Source organism: Xenopus laevis, chromosome 4L (genome assembly GCF_017654675.1).
Source record: "Xenopus laevis strain J_2021 chromosome 4L, Xenopus_laevis_v10.1, whole genome shotgun sequence".
NCBI classification, from domain to species: Eukaryota; Metazoa; Chordata; class Amphibia; order Anura; family Pipidae; genus Xenopus; species Xenopus laevis.
The window spans coordinates 8751850-8775906 of record NC_054377.1 but is presented as its reverse complement, the minus strand read 5'-3'; the positions used below and the strand labels follow the sequence as shown (position 1 = coordinate 8775906).

The following is a 24057-nucleotide window of genomic DNA, read 5'->3' as shown; positions in this document are numbered from 1 at the left end:
AACGGTAAGTACAAAAATCTCTCTATTAAAGTGTGAAGCGTCATTTTTCAGCTTCTAAAGGAGCTCTACGAGGGGGGGGGGGTCACTGACCCTGTAAACTGTTCTAAACGGATACATTTAGTTTATACATTTCTTATCTTTGTCCCTGCTGAGCAGAATCTCTGGGTTTCATTACAGGCAGTTGTTAGAACTGATACAATGGTTGCTAATACTCCAGAGATGCTGCTGAGAAAAGTATCAACTAAATGTTGCAAAACTGTAAGGGTAAGGCCACACTGGGCATTTTGGGGAGATTTGGTCGTCTGCCGACTAATCGCCTGTTTTTGCGGCGACCGATCTCCCCAAACGCCTTCACCTAGCGCAGGCTAAAATGAAAAAAAAAAACAAAGTCGCCGAAGTTTCCTCGTGAGGCAACTTCGGAAAACCAACCGCAGCGTGTGATTAGCACCAGTGTTTTTTCATTTTAACCGTCACAGAGTCAGGGAAGGCGTTTGGGAGAGTTTATTCGCCGCAAAAACGAGGCGATTATTTGCCAGGTAACCAAATCTCCCCAAAAACACTGTGTGGCATGACCCTAACAGTTTCAATTCTGCACCCAAATTACTGAGCTGCCAGACTCAAACACCAAAGACTTCGATTTCGGAAAAACAGTAAAAAATAAATCATGGAAAGTAACTGAAAAAAAGTCTATTTCTCGGGAACAATCTGAAAACAACCGAACTGAAAAAAGTGTTTGAAGGGTAAACAACACCTTTAAACCTTCATGCCAAGTATAACCGAAAAAAAAAGAACCCTAAACTTGTGTACCAGGATTTTGTTGGAATCGTTCAAACGCCCCTTCAAAGCACTCGGTAGCTCTCCAATACTGGGCTGGATAAATTTGGCCTCGTTAATGATGGCAGACACTTCATCTAGACCCTCCTTTCGGATTTTCCAGTTTTTGTCTTCAATTTTAGATACCAGATCTGATGAGATCTTGTCACTGAAAGAAAGACAGAATTCCTAGGTGTTACACAATACCTCAACACTACCCGCAGCTTTATCATCGACAGAATGCTTATGGCAGTTAGGACGGCTGTGTTGTCAACTTAAAGGGGAACTCCACAAAATCATAAGCTTTTTGAAAAGTAAACAATTTCAAGCAACTTTGCAACATACATCAATTCAAAAAATATGCCGGCTTTTCATGATTTTTAATGGTCTCCAACAGTTCCCTAAGCCTAGCCCCCTGCTCTCCTGCTGATCTGTCTGACTACTTTGTTAAGCTGTCTGACTACTGTTATTTTGTATCAACAGCCATGTGTCCTCAGCCTGCATCCTCCAAACCCCACAATTCCCTGCACATGTGATTTCAATAAGGAAAGGAACATCCCAGTGCAATGCATTGTGGGTTATGTAGTTCCTGCATGCGGTCTGTAAGCTGTGGATTAGTTGTTACAATTTGTAACATCAGTCCCTCCTTCCCTGCCAGGATTTCAAATGATGCAGAAAGAGAAGAACTGTTAAACATCTGGGTTTCAGCATAGAAAATGGCATTTATTCCTACTTTTTGAATAAACAGGTAACTGTGATGGGTATAATAGGGGTCTCTGTTTTATGTGGGCCTCTAACAAATTTGGTTTGGAAGCCAGCGTTCACCTATAAATATGGCCTCACAAGTATGAGTTTCCCAGTGAGGCTGCTCCTATTTCAGTGAACTAGCAGGAATGTCTGGATGGTTTTTTAGAATGGCAAGTAATTAAAAAAACAGTACATAAAACGGCATTTGATCACCTGATATCAGTTCTTGGCAGGAGGTCCGTGACATCAGCAGGAGCATCTTCATCTTGCTCCTCTCCTTCCTCACCCTCGTCTCTCCCAGATCCATGCTTTGAGCCTCTTATGGATACTGGAGGAGTCTGCCCTTTCATCTAAAGAATTCCAGTAGTAAGGTTTAGCAGAGAAGGAATAGTGTGTGTGTGTGTGTGTGTATATATATATATATATATATATATATATATATATATATATATATATATATATATATATATATATATATATATATACACACACATACATACACACACTGTATATAACAGCACTGAACCCAGCATGGAGGTGATCTACCTTCTCAAACTCTGCGTCAATTTGTGAAAGCAAAGCAGGCTTTTCTTCCTCGAAGAACATACGCAGCGGAGCCCCCATGTACAGATACATCACTCCAAGCAAAGTGATGGCAGACGTCCGGATGGCCTGTGGGAGCACACAGCAGAGTTAGGGGACTGTGCCGGCGATGACGGGGCCACAAGATATGTAGGCTGCTTAAAAGACACTTACCGGATTTGTTGCTGCAAGTGCGGTTTTCACGTTACTGATAAACGCCTTGACATTAATCCTGCAATAGTATAAACATAATGAAACCATAAAAAAACAACAATAGGAAAGACAAAAACCAGTTAGGAAGAACGATGTGCAAAGTAAGTGTATAAACCTTGTAAAAAGTGGTGCATCAATGCTCTATCCCACCTACTGCTTAGGATAGGATCTTAACCCAAGATCAAACTCCCTGAAAACAGTCACAGTAGACAGACTTTGTGTTTACGCACAGCAGGAGCATGAAAATGGAAGCAACTGACAACAGCATGGCAAGCTTCTTCGGACACTCACCCTGTAAAACCAAATTCTTTGATGGCATTGGAGAGCCAGTTTAGGGTCTCGGACTGGTTCTTCGGATTTTTCTGTGCAAAAGCCAACGAGACAACCTACAAATCAAGCAAAAAGAATGCTTGGAATTTCGGATACAAAACCAGCCAAAAATAAATAAATAAAATCACAAGCATAATGTATGGATACTATAAATAGGACCCTTAAAGGGCACCTGTTGGCAAAAAATATTTTACTCAACTAAAGGTGCGGGTAAAGAGCCCACACTCTGGTTGGGGGTAACCAATTTGCATATGCAAATTAGGATTCGGATTGGCCAGAAGGATTCAGCCGAATCCTGGGTTCGGTGCATCTTTAAAGAGATACTGACACCTGGAATTAAACTTTTTTTTTACATCTATTATAATATTGGCTTTGCAAGCTACTTCAAACTTTGCCATAAAGTATTTGCATGATGCTTTTACATTAACTGTCTGATCCCCCATGTTCCTGTATGAAGGGGCTGCCATATTTGTGCAGCAGGAGTCCGTTAGCATTAGAAACTGTAACTAACAGGCTGAGATGGGACAGTCAGGTTGGCAAAGTCAGAGTGTCAGGCTTAGGAACTTCAACTAACGATTATATACAAAAAAAAAACCTCAGCAAAAAATGATCAACATGACCTATAAGTAACATTTAATGTACATTCATATGCTAAAATTCATTTTTTAGTGTCAGTATCACTAATATTTTCAAAAGAAAATTTTTAGTGTCGATATCACTTTAAAGGGCACCTGTAGGCGAAAATAATTTCCACTTCCCACCTCTAATTTGCATATGCAAATTAGGATCGGTTCAGCATTCAGCCAAATCTTTCGTGAAGGATTCCAGCTTTCGGCCGAATCCAAAATAGTGGATTCGGTGCATCCCTAAAAAATATCTACATTAAAAGTTACCTACAGGTCAGGCTGATCGTTTTTCGCAGATCGTTCTGCTTTTGTAAGTAATTGTTATTTTAAGTTCCTAAACCTGACTGTTTTAATTATAATTCTATCACAAAATAATGTAGTTATTATACAAGTAATCGTAGGTAGCATTGTGTTCACAACAATTTTGAAGGGGCCAGTTATTCATCAAGGGAGTCTTGGTCACACCAGTCCACCCAAATTTTATGGAACTTGTTATGCGCCCCTCTAGTTTCAGAAGTTAGTTTTACTAGGGGGAGAGATTATTTGAATCTTACCTGTTCAGCAGTCCAAGGTAAAGTGCAAGCCTCTGCAATGCCACTAAGTGCTTCCTTGGCATTCCCACCACATTTAACATCACCCACTTTGTCCACCAGCCCATCCAGAACAGCACAGGCAGAAGTCTTGGAAAAATTTCCTTTCTGAGCAATTAACGCCACAATGTGCAGCTTCATCTGCATGACCTAAAACAAAAGGCACAGAGACTAAAGTAATATCGGCTTTATTAGTAAAGTTAACAATATTCTTTTCATTAAGAAGCTTGCCAAAGCACACATACCTGGAAGTTGGTCTCCTTAAATCCAGGTTTCTTGGCCAACATCTTTACAAGTGCTTGACAGGGTATGTCATTCCTCTCCATAGACTCTACAGTCTGGAAGAAAAATCAATTAGAAACGTCAACTATTTCAGATCTATTAAGATCAATGAAGGCTTTGGGTTACCTTCTGAAACTCCTCCATGCTGGCAAGTCTCTCCTTCCAGTTACTGCTATCCAGTTGCTGCATGCAGGAGGCCGGGAGAACTGCAGCTGCCCTTTCTTCACAAGCCTCTGGCTACAGAACAAGAAATTGTGATTATTGCTCTACCAGCAGTGTTAAGCTGTACTTGTGCTTTAAACAATACACCAGCCAGGCCCACTTACAGAGAGCTCCTGCTCAATGATCTCTTTATTTTCCACTGCCTTTTTGCCCTTTGCAGTTGCTCCTGAGGATGCAGGCGCTTTGGCTTTCTTGACAGGTCCTCCTGGCTGTAAGAGAAGAAGCAGATGTAGCCCATTACTGCCCTAAATTAGCAAGTCCCATAAGTATGCATGGACTATTCCAAATGTACCTTGGCAGCAGGGGCCTTTTTGGGAGCTGCAGCTGCTTTCCCTGCATCCTTCTCAGCTGCTGCTCCCTGATTTGGCACTGGTTTCCCAGGAGCTGCAGCTGGTGCTTTGGTTTCCTTCTTCTCTCCAGCTGCAGCACCTCCCTTCTTACCATTGGCCAACTCCGCCTTATCGGCACATTCCTTGATCTGTAAAATTAAAACAATAAACAGATCAAATATAAATGGAATAAGGCACAAAAGGCATACTAATAATTACCAATTGCCTAAAGCAGCACACAGCCAAAAAAAAGCTAGTGCGCTAATTTATGCCACTTCAGTATCCAGTGAGGCCCCTTTCTGGGAGTTCATTTTAATTTTAGGGAAATAGGAAATTTCTTACCCTCCCAGTTAATAAAGAGGATTAAGAGGATGAAATATCAAATGCACAGTTTTGCTTTGGATCTTCTTACCCATAACCATCAGCAAGGTTTAACTTGGTTGCAGTTAAAAAGCATGCCTCTCCTATGGGGTACTAGATTTGAAATCGAAGCCTGTACCTATTGCCCCATATATATTCATTTTCATTCAGTTAGTTGTATTTCACCCCATTTGTGCATGCACTTACCCTGTCAAGCTTCAGCTTATCCACCTCTGCAAGAAAGGGGTTGACGGCCTTTTCTCCAACCACCTTCTGTGCCGTGCCAAGAGCCTCAAAAGCAGCATCTCTCACCTCTGGGGCAGAGTCATTGATTTGCTGTTAGAGGGAAAAAAATAGGTAGAATGAGCCAAGAAAGGCTAGTTTGCCAAGATCAAATTACAGAAGTGATTTTGTATTCACCCTTCTCAAAATAAAAATAAAAAAAATGAAAACCTTAGAATAGACTATAATTACTATTCAGTGATGTGAACATTCTACCCAAGTGTTAAAGATAAACTCTAATCCAAAATTTGCACCTACAATGTATTTTACCAGCAAAGAGCTATAACATTACTAATCGGCTGGAACGGATAATCCCTGTTAGTCCCACAAGCCCATTACCTTAAGTAGTGCAACACAGAAGGGTTTTAATAAGCTTTTGGGGAGGGTGGAGGGAGTGCAGTGACGGAAGCTTCTTGCCAAGAACAGGGATGTTTGTTGCTTTATTGCTGGGTTCTTGTTGTCCATAACAGCCAAAACATCTTCACTGATATTTTGCAGTGTAGTCTGCGGAGGAAAAAAACATTTTTTTAACGCAAATGCCATGCCAAAAGGATTTTTAAAACTAAGCGAGGATACAGGGATTACTCACAGTAAGAAAGACTGCATCTATGGCTTCTTGAAGGGCCTGGACCACCTGAGGCTTCTTTTCCTTAAACTTTTCCAATATAGTTGGCACAATCTGCAGTAACATTAACAGATAGTTACCCCTAAAGTATTTACTTTAAACACAACAAAGAATCATTAGAAAGGCTATAGAAACAAAGTGCAATATCTGCTGGACCACTTGAAACCTAACAGCAGGTTTGGGCTGCATTATGTGACATCTTGGTGCCTTAGAGCTTTTAGAAATAAAAGTAACTTCTTGATAAGAGTACCCAACATCTTCAGAATACATGGACAACCTACACACTTCCCTTGTTTTCGACCTCCCAACTCCTCAGTATCAGATGTTCGATCTCTGAAGCAGTGGGGGGGGGGGGGGGGGGCAATTGAAGGCCAATTAGATTGATATTAGAATTTAACACATATTTACTACTAGCTACAGCACGGAGAAGGATACATTTAAAACGGTGTTGCATAACAGGAGGACCCTGATTATATTTTTTGTTTTCTACTACTCTAGAGAGGAATAGTGGTCCCAAACGTTATTTTATACCAAGTTTCCATTTGAAACTCACATGTCCCGCATAGGATCCGAATTTCTTCCTGAGACCAGCTGCAAGCCCTGCAATGCATTTAGCAGCCAGGGCCACAAGCATGACGTTGGTGTCTTTTCCGACGACCTGCACAATCAAAACAAAAGGCTACTTAATAAACAGCACATCTGTAAGGACTAGCCAAGTCTTCCTCTGCACATAGATAGATTCTAGAGCCGGTTGTAAACTCCTCCTAAATTACATTTGTAGGCGTTACTTACTCCAACAATAATACACAGACCAACTTCCTTACCGTTTTTAGGGCTTTCACAAGATCTGCAAAGTCTCCTGCTTCAATCTTGGGATTTTTTACAAGGGCTTCCACAGCCTCCAGAGCTTCTTTCCTCTCTTGCCACTTTTTGGCCTCCTACAGGCAAAACCAGAGCAAAAAAATCAGTCAGGATGCAAACGCAATCACAACTGGTTTCTAGATTCGAGTGGCACTTACGATTTTGTCATAAAAGTCTTTGGGCAATTTAGAAAGGATCTCTACAGCTTCAAGCAGCTCATAGGCATCCACTTGTGGTACAATCTCTTCTTCACCGTCATCACCTAAAATATTAGTACACCATGAGACAGAATTGTAACTCCCAGTAACCCTCAATTGTTAGTAGGGTGCTGGAAGCTACAGTTCAAACGCTGAGCCCATAAGCCAGTATCATTTAAATATAAGCAATGTTAAAGGGATACTGTCATGGGAAAAAACATGTTTTCCCATGACAGTATCCCTTTAAGAGAATCCGTAAAGGCACCACCAATAAGACGCAGTGGTTCAATTGCACTTTCTACATTAAAATAATGGATCCCAGTCTTAAGCACAAAACACACCTCCATCATCCCCTGCAGCCTGCTGTTGTTCAAACTTAGCCTTGAGATCTTGCTGGGAACGCAAGAAGCGGGTCTGTTTAGGCGCAGACTGAGGAAGCTTCACCCACTCCTCTTCTAACTCTTTAAGCTAATGAGACATAAGAATTTAAAAAACATAAATAAAAAATCCCTCCCTCCTCAGCATTTACTATAAAAAGAAAACAGTGAAATAATAGACCAAACACTCACCTGTACTGGATTGATATTCTGCAAGGGAGGCCTCAGGGCATCTCGAATCCAGCGGTAAATCTCAACCGCCAGCAATTTGGCTTCATCTCGAATGGCCTTCTCTCGAGATTCAAACAGCTTTGGCAACACTTTAATAATTGGCTTGAGGGTCATAATTTTGGAGCCAAATTCACTAGAAAAAAAGGGAAAACACAGTTAAGGTTCCATGTAGTACAAGACAGTAACCTAGACCAGGCGTTGCTACAGAACATACTCACCTCAGTGCTTTTCTCACAGTTTCCACACAGGCGACTACAATTTTCGGGTTCTTGTTATCAAGACCTTTCAGTAGTTCTTCTTGAACGACTTCGGCTTTCTCAATCTCTACGTACATTAGGCAGATATCTGCTCCCAATTCTTTCGCTCTTGCTTTTGGCTGGTTAAATACTTTATTTACTACGCCATTGACCACTTCCCCAGTTGTCCTACAAAAGGCAAGGGAAGCCGGGATTATACAAGCAATTTCTGCCATGTTGTATAGAGGCAGAGGCATCCCAATAGTACAGATCATTAAAGGCTACAGTTTGATAACGCTTCTCCCAAGGGCTGAGCTTGTGTTTTATAAAGCATTGAAGAACCCGTACAGGTGACTGAGCGGAAAATGCAAGTGTATAACTGCTCGGTACTTACTTTCCTGCCACGTGAGCATTTTCGACATAAACCAGAGCTGCTTCCAGGCCCTTTAACTGCGCGACTGCATTGGACTCGGTCACAAATCTTTTTATGAGTCCCAGGTATTTTGACCATTCTGGACTCTTCTCATCCACAATCTTCTGAAAAAGTTTTACAGCCTCTTCATAACCATTTAACCTGGCTTTCCAAACCTACCATGAAACAAATGGGAACATTAGAAAAGCAAATCACTGAATACAAACCTTAAAGGAGACGTGAGCCTCAGCTCTCTAATTATATGCAATAATGTAATATATTTGGGGTTGGCTTGAGCTCAGGGCTCTGTACAGGCCCAAGCTAGGTAATTGCTTTAGTAATGGAAATTTCATATGGAGTGTTCTGGTAATATAGCCGCAGAAAAGGGTCACTTTCCTTTTAATTGAGCCAAATTTTCTCTTAGTAAAAAAGAGAATCAGGGAAGTGTAAAAATTAAGTGTCCAATTTCCCTTTCCCATTTGGAGAGAACAGGACACCTACTTTAAAGCTGGAAAAAGTCAGAAGAAAAAGACAAAGTAGTAAAAATAATGGCTTATTGAGAAGTTGCTTAAAATTGGCCAATTATGTATTAAAAGTCAACTTAAAGGGATACTGTCATGGGAAAAACATGTTTTTTTTCAAAACCCATCAGTTAATAGTGCTGCTCCAGCAGAATTCTGCACTGAAATCCATTTCTCAAAAGAGCAAACAGATTTTTTTATATTCAATTTTGAAATCTGACATGGGGCTAGACATTTTGTCAGTTTCCCAGCTGCCCCCAGTCATGTGACTTGTGCCTGCACTTTAGGATGGAACTACTTTCTGGCAGGCTATTTCTCCAACTGAATCAGTCTCAGTGGGACTTGGCTTTTACTATTAAGTGCTGTTCTTAGATCTTCCAGGGAGCGGTTATCTTGCGTTAGGGAGCTGCTATCGGAGTACTTTCCCATTGTTCTGTTGTTAGGCTGCTGGGGGGTGGTGGGGGGAGGGAGGGGGTGTTATCACTCCAACTTGTAGTACAGCCGTAAAGAGTGATTGAAGTTTATCAGAGCACAAGTCACATGACTGGGGGCAGCTGGGAAATTGACAATATGTCTAGCCCCATGTCAGATTTCAAAATTGAATATAAAAAAATCTGTTTGCTTGAACACATTTGAAAGCCATGCCTGATTCTTACCTTGTGTTCGCATTTCTGGTCAATAGGAAGTTTCATCCACTCGCTGTCATCCCCCATGGTGATGCCCCTTGCGCTGCTTCAGCAATCTGAGGTCCTGTAGGACAAAGACCACCTGTTATTAACATTTACAGTTTGCTAAATACTAGAGGGAGGGTGAGGAGTGGCAAGTACTTGGAGCAAAACAAGTCATTAGAGCTACGGTATTTAACAAGTAAGCAATAGCTAAGGTGTATGGTTACCAACTCCAGAGGAAACATTGCACTACATGCACAGGATCTTTTGAAATCAAGTTGTACAGAAAGCTACAAAATATGGCAAAGCCCATTCCATCACTATCCTATTTATCAAGCAATCAGAACGACAGTTAAGGCAAAGGTGTGGGATATTAGAGCCCATATTCTAGTTGGGGGTTATGGTAGTTTATTTATAAAAAAAAAAAAAAAAAAAAAAAAAAAAAATCTCCTCTGGCCCATATGTATAATAAGCAAATACCACAATTATGCGCGTCAAACGTATTCGGCACATGCTCTCTGCACAGCATGGCCACTCACACGGTTACTCGATCTGGGAGGGAGTTCCATAGGGCTGGCGGGGCCATATGAAAAAAATATGATGTTCTTCTGCTTAGGAAAGATTTGAGAAAGGTTTCTAATTTTATTCCTAAGCAGAAGAACATCAGAGCAGCCTCTTTCTTTCTCCTGACAACTTCCTTGACTACTTGCTGGTCAGACTGGTGGGAAAATGACCAGCAGGTGGCACTGTTGTAACAAAATTCATTCATATTAACAGTAGATGTATCCCTTAATATCTTGGAATTAAAGAAAAATAAATAATGAATGTAAATTACAAAAGTGCTTAGACTAGCCCCCTCATCAATTATACATTCACTTATTTTAAAGGTTTACTTATCCTTTAAGCAACATTCAGAAGAGAAAGAAGTTGGGGAGCAACACAAGCATGAAAAATGTTCTTGCGATGCCAAATAAGTGCTGTGATTGGCCATTTGGTAGCCCCTATGTGGATTGTCAACCTACATTGAGACTGTTTGACAGTGCACCTAGTTTTTTATACAACCAAAACTTGCCTCCAAGGGGTTGGAGAGCAACATGTTACTCACAAGCTACTGGTTGGGGATCACTGATATATATTAGTTCCATTTGGTTGGGGAAAATATTTTTGGCCAACAGGTGGTTCACCTTTAAGTTAACTTTTTGTATGTTGTAGAATGGCTAATTCTGAGCAACTTTTGAATTGGTCTTCGTTATTTATTTTTAGTTTTTTTAGTTTTGCCTTTACCTGACTGTCAAATGGGGACCCCATCTAAAAAGCAAATGCTCTGTAAGGCTACAATTGTATCATTATTATTGCTACTTTTTATTCCTCATCTTTCTATCCAGGCCTCTCATTCATATTTCAGTCTCTTATTCAAATCAGTGCATGGTTGCTAGGGAAATTTGGACACTAGCAACCTGAAAGTGGTAGAGACTGCAAACTGGAGAGCTGCTGAATAAAAAGCTAAATAAAAACCACAAATAATAAAAAAGAAAACCAATTACAAATAGTCTCTACATCATACAAAAATTCATTTAAAGGTCACCAAACAGAAACGGAAGTTCTATTTAGTTCTGCTCAGACAGAAGTAACTCAGTGGTCACTGCAATTGCTTCTGTTGGGACTTACTAGTCACAGAGGATATAAACAGCCAATAAACAGACCCATCATGGATATGACAGAAACTAACCAGGGGACTGAACATACGGTGGCCCCAAAGGCCCAAAGCTTAAGGTGGCCATAGACACACAGATCCTTGATTTGTATGATTTTCGGATCGTGTGTGCCGACATCTTTTACCGGCGGAGATTGGTCGTTTGGTTGATCGGTCAGGTTTGATTTTGACCCGACCGGTCCCGCCGGAGCCCATGGCACATCGTAATCTGATTGTTCGGCCATACATTTCTTATAATTGTCCCTGTTGAGCAGAATCACAGAGTTTAATTACAGGCAACTGTTAGAATTGATACAATAGTTGCTAATACTGCCGAGAAATGTTTCAACTAAAAGTAGCAACTAAAAGTAGCAACTAAGGGTAGGGACACACTGGGCGATTTGGGGAGATTTAGTCGCCTGGCGACTAATCGCCGCGACTTTCCACGACCAATCTTCCCCGAATGCCTCCCCTCACTCTGCGCCTGGATAAAATGAAAAATCGCCTGCGCTAATCACACGCGGCGATTTGTTTTCCGAAGTCGCCCGAAAGTTTCCTCGTGAGGCAACTTCGGGCGATTTCGGAAAACGAATCGCCGTGTGTGATTAGCGCCGGCGACTTTTCATTTTATCCAGGCGCAGAGTGAGGGGAGGCATTCGGGGAGAAAAGTCGCTGCGATTAGTCGCCAGGCGACTAAATCTCCCCAAATCGCCCAGTGTGTCCCTACCCTTAAAGTAGCAACTAAAAGTAGCAACTAAAAGTAGCAACTAAGGGTAGGGACACACTGGGCGATTTGGGGAGATTTAGTCGCCTGGCGACTAATTGCATCGACTTTCCACGACCAATCTTCCCCGAATGCCTCCCCTCGCTCTGCGCCTGGCTAAAATGAAAAATCGCCTGCGCTAATCACACGCGGCGATTCGTTTTCCGACGTCGCCCGAAATTTCCTCGTGAGGCAACTTCGGAAAACGAATCGCCGTGTGTGATTAGCGCCGGCGACTTTTCATTTTATCCAGGCGCAGAGTGAGGGGAGGCATTCCGGAAGAAAAGTCGCTGCGATTAGTCGCCAGGCGACTAAATCTCCCCAAATCGCCCAGTGTGTCCCTACCCTTAAAGTAGCAACTAAAAGTAGCAACTAAAAGTATCAAATTGTAACAGTTCAGAATCCTGGATCACTGAGCTGCCAGACTGAGACACATACATTAAACTGTAGACTTTTCCCATGACAATATCCCTTTAAGTCTGGTTCCATAGTTTGTATTAACATTTCCAAGGGATGTTTTTTCCTTACATAGAACAGTTGCTGCGGACAGTCTGGGAATGGGAGTCTCTCTCTCCCTCTCTGCGTATTATCTTATCTGAAAGCCCAAAGCTCACAATTAGACTCCCATTTGAGTCCATAATAACTTCTCTTTTCTCTGTAATAAAACAGTACAGGTATGGGATCTATTATTCAGAATGCTCGGGACCTGAAGTTTTCCAGATAAGAGATCTTTCCAGAATTTGAATCTTTAGGGTTGGGGCAGACGAGCAGATTCGGGGAGATTTAGTCAACTGCCAACTAATCGCCTTTTTTGCGTGGCGATAATCTCCCCAAACTGCCTTCCGTATTCTTGAATGAAGAATCACCTGCGCCAATACACTCGCGGCTCTTGGATTTCCGAGGTCGCCTGAAGTTGCCTCACGAGGAATCTGCGGGCGACTTCGGAAATCGTAGTGCCGCGAGTGTATTAGCGCAGGCGATTCATTCAAGCATATGGAAGGCAGTTCGGGGAGATTGTCGCCACAAAAAAAGAGGCGATTAGGGCAGATTTGGGGAGATTATCGCCTGGCGACTAAAGTCTACTAGAAATTCATGTAAACATTAAATAAACCCAATAGGTTGGTTTTGCTTCCAATAAGGATTAATTATATCTTAGTTGGGATCAAGTACAAGCTACTGTTTTATTATTACAGAGAGAAAAAGGAAATTATCTTTAAAAATTTGGATTATTTGGACAAAATGGAGTCTATGGGAGATGGCCTTTCCTTAATTTGGAACTTTCTGGATAATGGGTTTCCGGGTAGCTGATCCCATGCGTGTACCTTATATTTGACGGTAACTAAGCTGAATAAATCCACATTGGTGAGGGAAAGCAATCCTACCGTGTTTATTTCATGTTTAAATAGGCCATTTATGGAGAACCAATTTATAGGAAAAAGCTCAAGCATTCTGGAAAGCAGATCAAATACCCGTATCAATACGCTGCTAGGTAAAAGAATTTTCCCCATTTATGTCAGATGAAGGAGAGACGGGAGAAGAAAGGAATTGATGAGCAGAATATTAGATCAGTTCCCAGCCGCGGTCACGTGAAAATATAAATAGATTCTGCACTTGTCTCCTGCTTGAGAAATGCCCCAGAGATACATCAGCAAGAATGAGTGAAGGGACCAGAAGCAGCACATCCAAATCTTTATCCTAAGAAACCCATATTCGTTATTTTATATGAGCACTAGCCAGGATTGGTGAAGGTGGTAACCAGTAACAAACCGGTATGAAAGCAACAATGAGTAATGCAGGGTACAGTGTAATTGGATGTGCTAAACAAGTTGCCTTTCCACAAGTACATGCAGTAATGAGAATCTGGCACCCGCTGTGCTTTTCCAGGGCACTGCCCTCAAACATCATTAAAAGGGTTGTTCACCTTTAAATTAACTGTTAGTATGATGAAGAGAGGGATATTCTGAATCAATTTGCAATTGGTTTTCATTTTTTGTTATTTAGCTTTTTATTCAGCAGCTGCAATTTAAATCTGGTTGCTAGGGTTCTTTTCACCCCAACAACCATGCACTGATTTTAATAAGAGACCGAAATATGAATGAGAGGCCTGGATAGAAAGAAGAGTAATAAAAAGTAGCAATAATAATAATAATAATAATAATAATAATAATAATAATACTACAATTGTAGCCTTATAGAGCATTAGCTTTTTAGACCCCAATTTGAAAGTTCGAAGGCAAAAAAAAAAAAAAAAAAAAAAATTTAATAATGGAGGCCAATTGAAAAGTTGCTGAGAATTGGTCATTCTAGAACATACTAAAAGTTAACTTAAAGGTGAACCAGAAATTAAAATTAAATTTTAGTAGGACGTAGGGAGTGGTATTCCAAGACTGCAATTGCTTTTCAGTTTTTATCATTTGTGGGTTTTGAGATATTTAGCAGCTCTCCAGGTTCAGCAATCTGGTTGCTAGGGTCCAAATGACCCTAGCAACCATGCATCGATTTGAACAAGAGACTGGAATATGAATAGGAGAGGCCTGATTAGAAAGAGCAGTAATAAAAAGTAGCAAAACCATACATTTGTAGCCTTACAGAGCATTTGTTTTTAAGCTGGGGTCAGTGACCCCCAATTGAAAGCTGAAAAAAGGCCAATTTGAAAAGTTGCTTAGAACCCGCCATTCTATAACATACTGAAAGTTTACTTAAAGGTGAACCAACTCCTTTAATGAAATGCCAAAATATATGAATCTTATAATAGGCCTTCCAAAAAAAGGCCCTGGTTTCACTGACCATCAATATGATGGGCCACAGAACTACAACTACATGTATGGGACCTGAATGTTTGAGACCGGTGGTTTTCCAGATAACTAACATTTCTGTAATTTGGATTCTTCATACATTAAGTTTACTAGAAAACCATGTAAACATTAAATAAACCCAATAGGCTGGTTTTGCGGTCAATAAGGATTAATTATATCTTAGTTGGGATCAAGTACAAGCTACTGTTTTATTATTACAGAGAAGAAAAAAAAATACATAAAAATGGTCATTATTTGGAGCTTTCTGGATAAGGGATCGCATACCTGTATCGGTATAAACTGTGGATACAACTACAGGATTAGATCATTTTTTCAGTTTGGATTATTTGCATAAAATGGAGTCAATAGTAGACGGCCTTTCTGCAATTCTGAGCTTTCTGGGTAAGGGGATTTCGGATAACAGATCCTATAGCTGTACTAGAATTCAATAAGCAGAGAGGGTGCACAAGGCATGAGTAATTGTGGGAACTGATGCGCTGCATGCATCTCAAAGTGACTATGGGGCATGCTGGGAGCTGTAGTGCTAATGCTCTGGAGAGACGCACACAGCCTATATCTGCAATACTCACATATTAAAGTGACAGCTCACCTTTAAGTCAACTTTTAATATGTTATAGAATGGTAAATTCTAAGCAACTTTTCAGCTGGTCTTCATTTATTTTGTATAGTTTTTTTTTTTTAATTATTTGCCTTCTTCTGACCCTTTTCAGCTTTCAAATGGGGGTCACTGACCCCATCTAAAATAAAAAAATAAAAAATAAAAAACACTCTCTAAGGCTACAAATTTATTATTATTGCTACTTTTTATTACTCATCTTTCTATTCAGTCCCTCTCCTATTCATATTCCAGTCTCTTATTCAAATCAATGCATGGTTGCTAGGATCGTTTGGACCCTAGCAACCAGACGGCTGATATTGCAAACTAGAGAGCTGCTGAATAAAAAGCGAAATAACTCAAAAACCACAAATAATAAACAATGAAAACCAATTGCAAACTGTCTCAGAATATCACTTTCTACATCATAGGAAACGATTTAATGGTTAGAGGCACACTATGTTATATGGGGGGAGATTAAATCACCTCTTCTTCGGGCGACTAATCTCCCACAAACTGCCGGCTAGAATCGAAATTGATTCGTTTTCCGAAGTCGCCCGAAGTTGCCTCAGGAGGAAACGTCAGGCAACTACAGAAAACAAATCGATGCGAGTGGCATCTCGCCGGCGATTTCGATTGTAGCCGGCAGGAAGGCAGTTCAGGGAGATTAGTCGCCCGAAGAAGAGATGATTTCTGGCCGGGCAACTAAATCCCCCCGAAATCCCCACCCTAAAAGGTGAAGAAGCCCTTTAAGGATATAATAGATGTGATCTAATATAGTGACAGAGAGAGGGGTGTGTTCAATGCAGAACCAGATCCATTAGAGCATTTCAGTCTCTCTCAGTAATGGGCCCCTGACACTGGAGCAATGGGGCCCTCCATCTGCTGTCACTCAAAAACGAGGAGGAGGGGCCACTATCACATGATCTAGGAGGCTACGCCCATTATCAGACAATTTACAGTAATCTGGACTTTCCTGTGAAGGAGCCGGCGATGATGGGAGCTCACAAACACGCCCTGCCCTTCCAATGGCAGCTTAGAGCAATAGCAGCGCCTGTTATAACCCAGACCAGCCGGCAAGACTTATGCCAGGACTTTACCTACACTGCTGGGTCGATACCGACGTGGCCCCACTCACAACACAAAGGGCCCGACCGCATCCAGCGGAGTTCACACCTTTAGCATCGCTCCGGCGCAGCCAGTGATGTCAGAGCTAGGCAACAGGCACGCCTCTTCCGGTCACTGAACCAATCGCATGCAAGTCACCCGCAGAGCGGACACAGGCCTATGTATTGTTTTTCTATCTATCGGCGCCCCATGGCGGATATTGGTATGATCGGGGCAGCTCTGTCGTAGCGAGGACAGCTGAATGTTGTAGCTCCGCAAGGGGTGGCGGTGTTTGCAGATTGCAGTCCCCCACCCCAGTGTCTAGGGCGGGGCCCAGGAGCTAGTCATTAGCATCCACCCAAAATAAACCTGCTAGTCATCATCATCCCACGTTAAAGGGGGTGTTCACCTTTAAATTAACTTTTAGTATGACGTAGAGAGGGATATTCTGAGACAATTTGCAATTGGTTTTCATTTTTTATTATTTGTGGTTTTTGACTTATTTAGCTTTTTATTCAGCAGCTCTCCAGTTTGCAATTTCAGCCATCTGGTTGCTAGGGTCCAAGTTCCCCTGGCAACCATGCACTGATTTGAATAAGAGACGAATATGAATAGGAAGTAACAATAACAATACATTTGTAGCCTTACAGAGTATTTGTTTTTAGATGGGGGTCGGTGACTCCAATCAGAAAGAAGGAAAGCGTCAAAAGAAGGCAAATAATTAAAACAAAAAAAGAAAACTATAGAAAAATAATGAAGACCAATTGGAAACTTGCTTAGAAATGGCCATTCTAGAACATACTAGAAGTTAACTGAAAGGTAAACCAACCCTTTAACTGCGAGCACCAGTCTTGTGTTCAGGATTTACTGTTAATCGGAATCCCTGGAGTTTGCCACATGAGGAGTGCAGTACCTTAAAGGGGTGGTTCACCTTTAAGTTCACTGTTACTATGTTATAGAATGGCCTATTCTAAGCAACTTGGCTATTGGTCTTTATTTTATTTTTTATAGTTTTTAGAATTATTTCCTTTTCCTTCTGACTGACCCCATCTAAAACACAAATGCTCTGTAAGGCTACACATTTATTATTGCTACTTTTATTACTCATCTTTCTATTCAGGCCTCTCCTATTCAAATCACTGCATGGTTGCTAGGGTAACAGAACATAGCAACCAGATGGCTGAAATTGCAAACTGGAGAGCTGCTAAATAACTGAAACCCCATAAAAAATGAAAACCAATTGTAAGTGGACTCAGAATATCCCTCTCTACATAATACTAAAAGTTAATTTAAAGGTGAACAACCCCTTTAAGGCTATTAAACATTTAAAACCATAACAAATCAGTATGCAGTTAAAAATGTATAAAGTATCTGATTTAAAGGACAAGGACTTGTTAGGTAAGGGAGGCTGATTCAAGAGGTTAAGCGTCACAGGCAGGTGCTACCAAATTACAACCCAGCAGAGTCAGGCCAAGTAATACTGATGCCCAAGGCTATTACTTGGCCAGTGCCCACTAGTGATGTGCGGGTTGACCAACCAATACAGGCGAATGTTGGGTGTGGGTCAGACTGGTGAAGTACACTTCTGCAGTGTTCCTAAAGATTCTGTCTTAGAACCAGAGGTGTGTACAGAAGTGGCGTACAGAGAGAGAAGACGCAGGTTAGGGTCAGGTCTCCATCAAACAACCTCATGCTCCCCCTCTGTCAATGAATGCCCATCCCCCTCCCCATTGGTCCAGGACTTGTAACAGCTGCAGCACATGTTCTCCAGCCTGTTGACCCGTAACCAACATACTGACCTGCAACCAGACCTGGACACTGACCAGCTATGATCCTTCCCCCAGACCCTTTGCCCAACCCTACCTGTAAGGGGTTCTCTTTTCCTGACCTCAGAACCTCAAAATAAATAAAAAACATCCCTCCAGAGGCTCATTAACCATGTCAGGGGAAAAATACACATTTTTTTCCTCCCAGGGCGATTAGGGGGAATAGAGCCTCCACTCAAGCTAGATGCCCAAAAAGGTACCCACAGACCATCCAGGTCAGGGAGTTTTCTTCTGAAATCAAACTGGTTTGCAGGTATAATGCTGGGAGCTGACCCAAGTCTTTAGACCCCTCCCCTGTGAGTCAGGCTAAAGCGCGCCAATAAAAAGCTCCCGACAGACCAAGTCTGCAGTTTATTGGCCCGTGTGTGTGGCCCTCTGACAGGCTTCCCTGATCGACATCTGGCCAACCATTGGCCAGATTTCTATCGGGCAGGGTTAAAATTCCCGTCGGATAGCGGTCGCATCTGTTCATTGATGCGGTTCCACGATCCAACCGCCCCTATGGCCTCCATTCTGATCCAATCATTGGGCCCACAATCGGATCAGCCCGATATCGCCCACCTCAACGTGGTCATATCGGGAAGAGATCCGCTCATTTGGCGACATTGATCTCCCTGGGTATGGCCACGGGTTGTTCATCTTCCAAACACTTTTCAGTTCAATTGTTTTCAGATTGTTCACCAGAAATAAAGAAGTTCAGTGATCCTGACTCTGGTGTTTGAGTCTGGCCGCTCAGTAATTCAGGCGCAGACTCTAATCGGTTACAATTTTGCAACATTTAGTTGATCAACATTTCTCAGCAGCATCTCTGGAGTATTAGTAACTATTGTATCAATTCTAACAGCTGCCTGTAATGAAACTCAGAGATTCTGCTCAGCAGGGACAAAGATAAGAAATGTATCAACTAAATGTATCAATTTAGACTCCCCCCTGCCAGAATTGCTTTAGGAAGGTGAAAAATGACACTTTATGCAATGGCCAGTGCAACATATAGTATCACATGATCACTGAGAAGTAACATGATGCTCAGCAGAGCAGCTTAGTTCTGCAATTCCCCCTGGCATGTCAGGTATTAAGCACCCGCCTCCCCTTCTTTCCCTTTATTCATCGGAGTTTATTCATACAGTCCTTACTACAGAGCATAACATACACGTTACAGGCACAAGTAGCAGAAATAAAACAGATTAAGCAGAGGTTCACATTGTCCAACACCTTTGGGCTCTAATCAGTCCATCAAAGTGGATTTATAGACCCTCAAACTTAAAGTTTTAAAGTCATCTAAATATGTAGGGATAGGGAAACATCAGGCTTGTCTTAAATAACTACAACTCCGGATGCCATATCAGTTACTGCAGAACTACAACTCTCTGCATTTATAAAACACTGGTTCAACTGCTGCCAGAACTATGAAAGTGGAAGAGCAACACCAGCAGGAGCAAAGGTTGCCAAACCCCTAGTTTAAATAAATCCCATTCAGAACAAGCTTTTATTATGCAGCTCCAGCTCATCTCCATGACACCGCTCCAAGCACTTTGCAGTGGCCCCTCCCCACTCCCAAACCATGCGCCTACAGACAACTAAACACTGATTAACCTCGTCATTGCTCAAATCACCCTAATCCATGCAAAAAGCATATAAACTTACACTGCCCCCCCTCCAGACTGGAGATCTCATGGTGAAAAAGCAGATATTCCACCACCCACTTATACAATTCATGGAGCAATGAAGAGTGGAAGCAAAGCAAAAGGAGAATTTAAAGAATATCATAAATGCGATTATTCTGGAAAATAAACGATCATAAATGAAACTAGTATTGTCACGGAAGAATAAAGAAATACCAAATTCTGCTCTGTTTTCCGCAGGCAGCCACTAATTTAGCAGTTACTACAATGCAGAACCAGGTTGCACCGTTTAGTAGACACAGGCAGAAGAATGTGAATTAGGCACTAGGGCAGCAGTCACTCAACTGACAGTAACACAATGTCCTGGGGTCACACTGCCCAACCACATTGCTGACCCCTGGGATAAAGGTCACCTGTCAACTTTAAACTACACGGGACCCTCCTCATCCTCTTGCCTGTGTGTGGGGGCTTCAGACGGGTCTTCCCGATCGATATCTGGCCACGATATCGTTCGGGAAGGTTTGATTTTTTTACCTGACCGACCCGTCGGAGCCCCTTGGCGGATCGTAATTCAATCGTTCGACCATATGGCCAAACGTCCGAATTACCCCCGATATAGCCATGCGGTTAGTGGCATATCTGGGAAAGATCCGCTGCGGATCTTTGAGTCTACGGCCAGCTTTAGTATGATGTAGAGAGCGATAGTCAGAGACAATTTGCAATTGTTTTCATTTCTCATTATTAGCTTTTTATTTAGCAGCTCTCCAGTTTGCAGTTTAAAGGGCACCTGCTGGGTAAAAAGGTTATCCCCAACCAAAGGTGCAGGCTAATAGAGCCGGCATTCCGGTTGGGGATAACAGTTTTTTTTAATGTGCATGCGAGTAACACAACATGGCTGCTTGCACCAGGTGTGGGTATCGTAGCGCTAGTGGGGGGCTTTTTTTTTTTTTAAAAGCTACCGTTATCCCCAACCGGAATGCGGGCTCTATTAGCTATGGGGACAACATTTTTACTCAATAGGTGCCCTTTAAGTCTGGTTGCTAGGGTTCTTTTTACCCTAACAACTGTGCACTGATTTTAATAAGAGACTGGAGAGGCCTAAGTAGAACGGCGTGTAATAAAGAGTAGCAATAACAAAACATTTGTAGCCTTAAGCTGGCCATAGCAGATATAATCGTACGAATCCTTGATTCATATGATTTTCGGGCAGTGTGTGGAGTGGTCCCGCAATTTTTCGTGCCATGGCAATCGGTCGTTCAGTTGACCGGACAGGTTAGAAGATTTCTATCTTCTGCCGATAATATCTCTGCATGTATTGCCGATCGTACGATTTTCAGAGGGAGACTGTCACTGGCTTTTGTCGGACATAAACTTTCGTACGATTGGCGTCAGGGGCAGAACATCGGCTGAACTGTTCTTTTACTACTTTATTTGATCGGAATGGTAAGTGGCAGGTCGGGAGATGGCACCGAACAATCGTTCATCCGATATGACGGTAAATCTGCACGTCTATGGCCGGCTTTACAAAGTATTTTTTTTTGGATGGGGTCAGTGACCCCCATTTGAAAGTTGGAAAGAGTCAGAAGAAGGCGGCAAATAATTCAAAATCTATTTAAAAAGTAAAGTGTCTAATTGAAGCATTGATAGGGCGGGTCTATGACATGGTCAGTGTTAACCCAAAGATGAAACACCCCTAGGATTATGCCATGACCTCCCCTTAAACCTGTCTCCCCACTGCTACCACGTGATTTCCCTTTCTACTCAATGATCCCAGAGATTCCCCCTCCTGTGTCTCTCCACTGATACCTACAAGGCCCCATCAGCCTCTCTCTCTCTCTCCACTGATACCTACAGGGCCCCATCAGCCTCTCTCTCTCTCTCTCCACTGATACCTACAGGGCCCCATCAGCCTCTCTCTCTCTCTCTCCACTGATACCTACAGGGCCCCATCAGCCTCTCTCTCTCTCTCTCCACTGATACCTACAGGGCCCCATCAGCCTCTCTCTCTCTCTCTCCACTGATACCTACAGGGCCCCATCAGCCTCTCTCTCTCTCTCTCTCCACTGATACCTACAGGGCCCCATCAGCCTCTCTCTCTCTCTCTCCACTGATACCTACAGGGCCCCATCAGCTAGACCCCCCCTCGAACTCGAATAATGGACCCACCTCACCCTCGTGGGAACGTCATACCCTCACTGTGAAGACACCAGTGTCCCTACTGGGGACCCTACTAATTCCCTTTTCTGAGCGACCCTGCAGCTCATTCCCGTGTTGCCCCAATAGCCGCCCCATTATCCCCTGCGCTTATCACGTGTCTGACCTGTTTCCGTTCCGCTTCCGGGCCCTTCTCTGTTTATATTGTTACAGTCCCGGTGCTCCGGGCTCTTCCACCCTCCGACGCTTGTGTCGTTTAAACTCGCTCACAGCGCAGTATTCTTAAATCTCATTGGTTCTCAGGCGATGTCGCAGCGGCCGCGCTATCATTGGTTGTTTTAAATTCGAGGGGGCGTGACTGGGCAGAGAACACATTCCAAATCCTCCCGCTCCGACAGTCAAGGGACTGGCTGGGAAAAGTCTAGTGGCCGTGCTGTGGCATTTATTGCTCTTCTGTAGATCATGCTCCAGCCTGTGGTGCCTATACATTGATCGACTGGAAATTCGTATTCCATTCTACCAGCGTCACATGGTAATATGCAACAATATTCCTTAAAATAAAGCAACAGTCCTGTCCTGCTTTATGGCAGCTGAGATTCTAGCTATCTGTATAACAGAGCATTCTGTCCCAGTGGCTGCACAGATCCTATCTGATCCCCATTGTAAGCAGCAGTCCTGTCCTGCTTTATGGCAGCTGAGATTCTAGCTATCTGTATAACAGAGCATTCTGTCCCAGTGGCTGCACAGATCCTATCTGATCCCAATTGTAAGCAGCAGTCCTGCCCTGCTTTATGGCAGCTGAGATTCTAGCTATCTGCATAACAGAACATTCTGTCCCAGTGGCTGCACAGATCCTATCTGATCCCTATTGGAAGCAGCAGGCCTGTCCTGCTTTATGGCTGATATTCTAGTTATCTGTATAACGGAACATTCTGTCCCAGTGGCTGCACCGATCCTATCTGATCCCCATTGTAAGCAGCAGTCCTGTCCTGCTTTATGGCAGCTGAGATTCTAGCTATCTGTATAACAGAACATTCTGTCCCAGTGGCTGCACAGATCCTATCTGATCCCCATTGTAAGCAGCAGTCCTGCCCTGCTTTATGGCAGCTGAGATTCTAGCTATCTGTATAACAGAGCATTCTGTCCCAGTGGCTGCACAGATCCTATCTGATCACCATTGTAAGCAGCAGTCCTGTCCTGCTTTATGGCAGCTGAAATTCTAGCTATCTGTATAATAGAGCATTCTTTCCCAGTGGCTACACAGATCCTATCTGATCCCCATTGTAAGCAACAGTCCTGCCCTGCTTTATGGCAGCTGAGATTCTAGCTATCTGTATAACAGAACATTCTGTCCCAGTGGCTGCACAGATCCTATCTGATCCCCATTGTAAGCAGCAGTCCTGTCCTGCTTTATGGCAGCTGAGATTCTAGCTATCTGTAAAACAGAACATTCTGTCCCAGTGGCTGCACAGGTCCTATCTGATCCCCATTGGAAGCAGCAGTCCTGTCCTGCTTTATGGCAGCTGAGATTCTAGCTATCTGTAAAACAGAACATTCTGTCCCAGTGGCTGCACAGGTCCTATCTGATCCCCATTGGAAGCAGCAGTCCTGTCCTGCTTTATGGCAGCTGAGATTCTAGCTATCTGTATAATGGAGCAATCAAATCACTTCATGTGAATGTGGGCCCCTTTGTGGCTAGTGAATGGTTCCAAAACTATCCCTTCCATGACTGATATTTGCCAGGCAACAGTTCCAGGACTTTATAGACACAATTTTTTTTTACTGTCTTTGAACAGATTTATAAAGCAGGTTACTTTCTCATCCCTATATATATTCATAGTAACGGCTTACTCTTAAGTACGCCATACATGTAAAAATATCCACTCCATCTAAAAAGACCCTAGCAACTAAGCAATGAAAGCCTGGCAATGTTCCCTTGGCCTTAACTCAGTCACTTAACTGAATGAATCACCTGCA

General features: G+C 42.6%; 1 protein-coding gene across 8 annotated transcripts in view; it reads right to left on the bottom strand.

The window, feature by feature from the left end:
* Positions 1 to 22399, bottom strand: part of ckap5.L (cytoskeleton associated protein 5 L homeolog) — a 52082-nt gene extending 29683 nt beyond the window's left edge. For 5 of the 8 annotated variants that reach the window (XM_041589448.1, XM_041589451.1, XM_018256966.2 and 2 more), the window contains exons 1-22: positions 22247 to 22399; positions 9493 to 9586; positions 8298 to 8491; positions 7886 to 8092; positions 7629 to 7800; positions 7401 to 7527; positions 7021 to 7124; positions 6826 to 6939; positions 6555 to 6659; positions 5966 to 6055; positions 5716 to 5880; positions 5302 to 5430; positions 4698 to 4883; positions 4510 to 4614; positions 4310 to 4420; positions 4147 to 4239; positions 3866 to 4051; positions 2647 to 2741; positions 2317 to 2374; positions 2107 to 2232; positions 1774 to 1910; positions 808 to 982 (exon numbers count right to left, since the gene is read on the bottom strand). In XM_041589448.1, the coding sequence (XP_041445382.1) occupies positions 808 to 982; positions 1774 to 1910; positions 2107 to 2232; positions 2317 to 2374; positions 2647 to 2741; positions 3866 to 4051; positions 4147 to 4239; positions 4310 to 4420; positions 4510 to 4614; positions 4698 to 4883; positions 5302 to 5430; positions 5716 to 5880; positions 5966 to 6055; positions 6555 to 6659; positions 6826 to 6939; positions 7021 to 7124; positions 7401 to 7527; positions 7629 to 7800; positions 7886 to 8092; positions 8298 to 8491; positions 9493 to 9549 (2736 nt within the window). In that variant the 5' untranslated portion in view covers positions 9550 to 9586; positions 22247 to 22399. 8 annotated transcript variants of the gene reach the window in all.
* Positions 22400 to 24057: the final 1658 nt, after the last annotated feature.